The sequence below is a fragment of the Felis catus genome, chromosome A1 (genome assembly GCF_018350175.1).
Source record: "Felis catus isolate Fca126 chromosome A1, F.catus_Fca126_mat1.0, whole genome shotgun sequence".
In the NCBI taxonomy this organism is placed as follows: domain Eukaryota; kingdom Metazoa; phylum Chordata; class Mammalia; order Carnivora; family Felidae; genus Felis; species Felis catus.
In genome coordinates this window covers 90379829-90386721 of record NC_058368.1, presented here as the reverse complement: position 1 = coordinate 90386721, position 6893 = coordinate 90379829, and the positions used below count along the sequence as shown (strand labels likewise).

Below are 6893 nucleotides of genomic sequence, written 5' to 3'. Positions count from 1 at the left end.
ATTATGCTCCTCACAGCAACAAAAAGACTCTTTCTAGTTAGCCAGCTTCCCCTTCCCTGCCCACAGCCTCTAATCAGAGCACACCTGAAGCCTTTCTTTGTTTTCCCACTCCTCTACCTTTGAGTCTCTGCCAAGTGATGACGGCTGACTCCTTTTCTACAACAAACTGTAGATAAATAGTTCCTGTTCTCATTTGAGTGGTCTTTGTTTATTCCCACGTTTGAATTATTGTGGCTGAGAACGGAAGGTATCTGAAAAGAATGTTTCATGTTCAATAAAAAGAATAAAAATTTCATATATGGTACGGGTTCAACTTTGAAAAAGAGAAAAAAACACAGGGCGCCTGGGTGGCTCAGTCAGTTGAGTGTCTGACTTGATTTTGGCTCAGGTCGTGATTTCACGGTTGGTGAGGTGGAACCCTGCGTGGGCTTCAAGCTGACTGCTTGGGATTCTCTCTCTCTCTGCCCCTCTTCCACTCACACTCTCAGTCTCCAAATAAATAAACATTGAAAAACAAACACAAAAATACTGAATAATCTTAAAACTAGGAAAAATTGTTTTTCTACTTTTCTGTATGTTTTCCTCCCGTAATAAATATGTAATCTTTAAAACTCATATATATTTTGGGGCGCCTTGGGTGGCTCAGTTAAGTGTCTGACTCTTGTTTTGGTTCAGGTCATGATCTCATGGTTTTTGAGATGGAGCTCTGTGTAGGGCTTTAAGCTATCTGCTTGGGATTCTCTCCTTGCTCTTTGCCCCTCCCCCTGCATACTCTCTCTCAAAAATAAACATTAAAAAAATTCATTTTCTTGGGAATTAAAAAAATGACTTGGATTGGTACAACATCACTTGGTAAGCCCTTAAAAACTACACAATTGTGTTTACTTACAGGATAAAAATATTTTTAAAGTTTTACTTGTATTCATATATTTTGTGTTAACTGTTCTGGTTGTTAAATATTTTGAGTATCATCACAGGTTGAATAATAGACGAAAGTACTATTGTACATTTTTGTATATTCTTTTATCATAGGAAAGGCTAGATTCTTGTTTTATAGTCTTCTGTTTAATTTCTTTGGTATATTCTCACGTTTAGACTTCTACATGATATAAAACATTTACCCAAATTTCATTTCATTTCAATCTAATTGATTACAATCAATTTAATACTTTAAACTGCCAACCTTGTGGGATTTTTATGTATATCTTTACCTAATTTCATTATGGCCAAGAACACAGTCTTTCTGGTATGAGCCCTTTGAAATTTCTTTATGGCAATGTGGCCTGTTTGTGTAAATAGTAGAAAGGATGGGGCGCCTGGGTGGCTCAGTCGGTTAAGCGTCCGACTTCGGCTCAGGTCACGATCTCGCAGTCCGTGAGTTCAAGCCCCATGTCGGGCTCTGTGCTGACAGCTCAGAGCCTGGAGCCTGTTTCAGATTCTGTGTCTCCCTCTCTCTCTGACCCTCCCCCGTTCATGCTTTGTCTCTCTCTCTCTCAAAAATAAATAAACGTTAAAAAAAAAAAGGAAATGACACTGATTAATGACATTTTCTTGTTAAGAAAGCAAACAATTATTCATTTTCCTTGATGTTTTGCTGCATTTATTGAGATGTGTGACCCGGCAGCTGTGAACAAGGTAAAATCACAGAGACTGTTATTTAAAATACCAGCCATAAAAGCTATAGATAGGAAGTAGATTAGTGGTTGCTTGGAGCTGGGGGTGGGAACAGGGATTGGCTGCACATGGGTAGGAGGGGTCTTTTTGGGCTGATGGAAATATTCTAAAATTTCATTGTGATGATAGTTCACAACTCTGTAAATTTACTAAAAATCATCGAACTAGAACTTGAAAACAAGTGAATTTTATGGTATGCAAATTATGCCTCAATAAAACTATTACAAAAAAACCAAAACAACCACGGAGAGCTGTTCCGTGTAGGGGAGGGCAGACGCTAGACACTGATGATCAGCTCTTGCTGCAAAGCTAGGAGATGCTCATGGCTCAGCCTGTCACCTGTGGCCCCACAACAGCTTCCTGAACCCAAGTGCTTGCTGCAGCCCAGGCCTGTGCACACACCTACACCCACAGGACTCAGGCTGCTTATACCTACGAAGCTCGGGGCTTACCCTGTTGGCCCAGGTCAGACACCTTCTGTGTCCCCAATCTCCCTGGGAGCCTTGAACCCCTATCCCTGTGGGGGTCTAAGTGCCCAGAGCCTCTGGAACACGACCTGGCCCCTCACCTGCCTGAGAAGCCAGGAGCCCAAGCAGTAGCTGAGGCTACATGAAGGCTCTGTACACAGTATGGTATCGAGTTCTTTCAGGGATTTATTAAGGCATTGAGCACAGTGTGATTTCCAGCCAACTGAAATGAATACAAGGAAATATATCAGGACCTGAGGGATGTGCTTTTAAGGTTAATGGTGAGGCTGACGTGCTGAAAGAGCATTCGGAGTGACGCCGGTGCAGCACTCGCCCTGGTGTGGTAGACACTTTCTGTCTGGGTCCCTCAGCAGGGGATCAGGCTCAGGAGCTCCTAGAGAGTACCTTGAAGTTCCCACCACTTTGATGCCCAATAGACATGTGACCTCCTGCCTGGTGCCAAATGGCAGGAAAGCCCCCCCCCCCCCCCACCGAATACACAGCTTTGGGAACCCCCACCCTCCCCAGGGGTGGAGGGCGTGGTGTGGCCTGGCCACAGCATGGGGCACAGAGGCTCTGGGTGAGCAGGCCAGGACGGACAGCCTCTGACACTACATGGGGACCAAGGCGGGTCCCACCAGGCAGGCAGGAAGAAGGGGCTGGGAGCCTCTGTCTGGGCCCAACTGTGGCTGTTCAGCCTTGTTTTCCCCTTGATTACAACTCACTGCATCTGGGGAGAACAGGAGGGGTGTGTCCTTAAGGAGAAAAGAGAACAGGAGGGAGGAGGAGGAGGGGAGGAGAGACAAGCCAGGTCCCCGTCAGCCTGAAAGTCCAGACTGTTCGAGGTCACTGGAGGTGCTGAACTGTCTCTCCACCTTCTTTTGGTCCTTGATCTTGAGTCCAATGTCCACCCTCTTCTCAAAGAAGTTCACCAGAACGGACTCCGTCAGGATGGAGGCTAAGATCTGCTCAAAGGAAATGCACCAGTCGGTGTCCACGGTGCCCCCACAGCGGGCAATGGCTGGGGGGCTTCGGGCCTCCCCGCCTACCAGCACCGTGTCGTCGGCCAGGTCCTCACACTGCAGGGAGCCTGTGCTGACCACCGAGTAGGAGGACATGGACATGTCGTCTTTGGTTTCGTCGTCGGACAGAAGCTGGGGGGGGGAGCCCCTCCCCTCGCCGCTGCCCCCTTCGCCCACCACTTGGCTCTCCTGGGGAGCTTTCCCAAGGTGGGTGTCTCCCCCGGCTTTGGCCTGGGGGTCGCCCGCAGCTGGAGGCTGAAGCTCTGGGGCCAGGTCCTGCGGGGGGTCTGGGGTGGGCAGCTCATCCTCCTCGGGTGCACCGTCCTGGGGCTTCCTGCCCGGCTGCACAGAAAACTTCTTCCCCACCTCGCCGATGCGGAGTAGGAGGCTCGCCACCGTGGCAATGGCATGGTACAAGTCCTGCTCCATGGGGTCCTCACTGAACATGTTATAAAGCGTCTTGCACAGCTCAATGAACTGTTCCTTTTCAGGGGAGACAGAGAAAAAGGTCAGGGAGATGGTAAAGGATGGGCTGGGCTGGCCTCGGGTTAGCCAGACTGCCCATGCTGTGCTGTCTTGTTAGGTGTCTCCATATCTGTGCCTTGTCACGCCCATTTCACAGACTGGGACATTGAGACTCAGAGAGGGAAAGTGACTTGACCAGTATCACACAGCCTTCGAATAGCTTTCTTTTCTAGCTGCCTTTCTTTCAGCTCAGAGAGGGACTGGGAGTCTTTCTCTGTCCCTACATCTACTCTGCTAGCAGAGACAGGTTGACTTTTATTGTGACTCCAAACCCAGTGGCTACAGGGACTTCTTCAGTGTGTTTTGGAGTCACTTTGAGTTTTTTTATATCTTTGATCAAAGTAGAGGGTGGGGACAAGGCACGTACAGCCTGGGTCAGTTGAGGGGGTAGGGAGGTCTGATTCCAGGTGGCTCACACCACACACTCAGGCCTCCTGCCTGAGAACGGGATAGTGCCTCTACTATCTCTACGGGGCACCCTATTCTTCAGGCTGCGGGTGAGAGAATGCCCAGATCGCAGGGTATGCCTCTGGGAAGAGCAGGGCTGTGGTCAGGCTGCCTTTTGTTAGATGTCTGCGGCCCTGGCAGCAAGACCCTTGGCAAGATGCCGGGTTCCCGACCCAGAGACCAGCAGAGGAACAGTGGGCCATGGGTGGAGCAGGCCTGCGTGTGCATGGCACCTGTGAGGGGCCTGGGAGAAGCAGGGGTGCCATAAGGCTGTCTCGTAGTCGGGATTGTGTGAGTCTCTGCGTGTCAGAGGCTAACCTTCCTTACTGCTTTTCTGGTACACGGATACTGATCAAATGTGAGCAAATCATCACCAGGAAACACCACCCAGGACAAGGCCCTGAAACAACTGGCCTCTTATCCTTCTGGAATTGTCCCTGACTGCTGTCTGACTAGCAGGTGCTGGACGTTGGCAGGAGAATTTCCACCCTACAGAGAGTGCTGGGAGGGAGGGTGGGGAGCTGCCAGGTGTGTGTGGGGAGGCAGCCCTGGAAATGTCTGTTGTGGGCTCTGAATGGGCCTACCTGGTTCATCTTGGGAAGATCCTTAATCGTCTCCTTCTGAACCTCCTTCTCTTTGGCCCACATGCGAAGGTAGTGGCGATAGTCTGGAGGACTGATCCCCTTCTCTTCTGCGAGTTGGAAGAAAATAAATCTGTCAAGTTCGAGAAACAGCTGGGGGCTGGTAGCAGGCAGTGGGTGGGTTTTGGTGTCATCTGGCATAGGGTTATCTGGGTCCTTTTACCAACCCCCCTGGTATTTGGGGAGGCAGGGATAGGAAGAACACTCCAGAACACCCAAGTGTCTCCCCTAAGTTATTCTGCTACATTAGGTTTGGCCTGAGCTGAAGAGGGCCTCCACCTGTCTTCCCTGAGATGGGGACAGAAGCCCGTGGAAGCAGAAGGGGGAGAGATGCTGGGCATCTAGAGGGATCCTGGTAGAAAGCAGGCACCCCAGAGGAAGGTGGTGACAGCAGGGGAGGGGGAGTGGGAGGGGTTTTCACAGCTACAAGACAGGCCTGGGGCTGACGAGAATAGCCTCCCCTGGCACCTAATGGGCCAAGTATTCACCTTTCCATAGGAAGGGCTGCGGTGCCGGGCATGAGTTTGCCGTTTCCCTGGGTGGGGGCCTCTCCTGCAGGGAGGGCCCCCCAGATCCCACTGACCCTGGGATCTGCACCAGTACTGGCGAAGACTGGCTAGCACATACCTCCTTTTTTGTCTTGGACGTCCTCATTTCCACCTCCCTCTTGCTCTTCCTGCCGTAGTGCTTCTGGACAACCAGAAAAGAAAAAGTACGCAGAGAATGTTTTGCAGTTATGACTGTGGACCACGGTGGCCTGTGAGTAGTCTGGTCTGTTCTCCTGCAGAACCAAAGCACCTCCAAACCCTCCTTCCTCTCTACGAAAGGAATACAGGTCTATGCACAAAGTGTTTAAGTGAACAATGATGCACGTTACGGAGTTAAAGCCCGAGAATTAATTTCTGTAGTTACTGTTGAAAAAGGTCGAACAGAGGGCAGTCCTGATTATCAGTTCAACCCATGACCAACTGCCACACTGGCTGATGAGGAATTTTATGGACATGAGTTCTGTACCTGGCGCTGTATTTCTTTCTTTCTTTTTCCTTCTTTTCTTTTTTTTTTCTCTTTCTTTCTAATATTTATTTATTTTTGATACAGTGCAAGTGGGGGAGGGGCGGAGAGTGTGGGACAGAGGATCCAAAGTGGGCTCTGCCCTTACAGGCTGACAGCAGCCAGCCCAATGATGCAAGGCTCGAACTCACGAACTGCAAGATCACGACCTGAGCTGAAGTCGGATGCTCAACTGACTGAGCCACACAGGTGCCCCTTGCGCTGTATTTCTTAAAGTGACACATTTGCTGAAGTCAGCCTGCACTGTGCTTCCTATGGGGACCATGAATGTGGGGAGTCTCCCAGACCTGAGGACAGCACGGCCGCCGGGGACCTACTGGTGGGCGGCAGCATCCCAGGGACCTACTGGTGGGCGGCAGCATCCCAGTGCTGTGTGGTGGGGGGGAAGGGTGCACCTCTCTGGGCTCAGGCTTCTCACTGCGGAATGGAGACCCACTGCCTGGGGCTATGTGAGGTCTGAGGACAGGGCTCTGAACCCTCAGTCCCTGGCCTTAACTGGAAGCACTTGGGAAAAGCCTAAAGTGCCCCTGATTTTTCAGATTCTAACAGAAGACACATCTGCTTATTTAGTCTGTGTATTTGAAATTCAGGTTCTCAAGCTTCATTTCAAGTTCAAAAGAGCCTTTTGACACCACCAGCAGGACTGCCTTGGGCATCTTGATACCCACTGTTTTTAATTTCTCTTAGGTGTGGATTGTCTCCCATGGGAACTTATAGGATGGGGTTTTGGTCGGTTTTGTAAATCCGTTATGTACCACCAGCCTCACTGCCAAATCCCAAGCCCAGAATGCCCCCTTCACCCTGGATCTGATGCTCCAGAATGGTCTCTAACTGTAGCAACAGGAATGACTTCAAAAAGGCACTCAACAAATGTATTTCTCCTTAATGAAAAAGTTGTGTAGAGCAAGAGAACGTTTTCTAGGGAAAGCGTCCACCACCCTCCTCTACCTCTGCTGATCCGTTTCACACTGTTGTGATGATGGCATCTATACTTTTTCCTATGAATGTGATGATGGAATGAATACTTTCTGCACGTGGCTGTGGAG

At 49.8% G+C, this 6893-nt stretch overlaps 1 protein-coding gene across 2 annotated transcripts in view; it reads right to left on the bottom strand.

The window, feature by feature from the left end:
* Positions 1–1573: 1573 nt before the first annotated feature.
* Positions 1574–6893, bottom strand: part of TBC1D9B (TBC1 domain family member 9B) — a 47216-nt gene continuing 41896 nt past the window's right edge. Inside the window, exons 20-22 of one of the 2 annotated variants that reach the window (XM_023254017.2) lie at positions 5404–5466; positions 4720–4826; positions 1574–3646 (exon numbers count right to left, since the gene is read on the bottom strand). In XM_023254017.2, coding sequence (XP_023109785.2) covers positions 2960–3646; positions 4720–4826; positions 5404–5466 — 857 coding nt within the window. In that variant the 3' untranslated portion in view covers positions 1574–2959. The remainder of the gene's footprint in view (positions 3647–4719; positions 4827–5403; positions 5467–6893) is intronic. The other variant, XM_023254018.2, reaches the window with a different exon arrangement.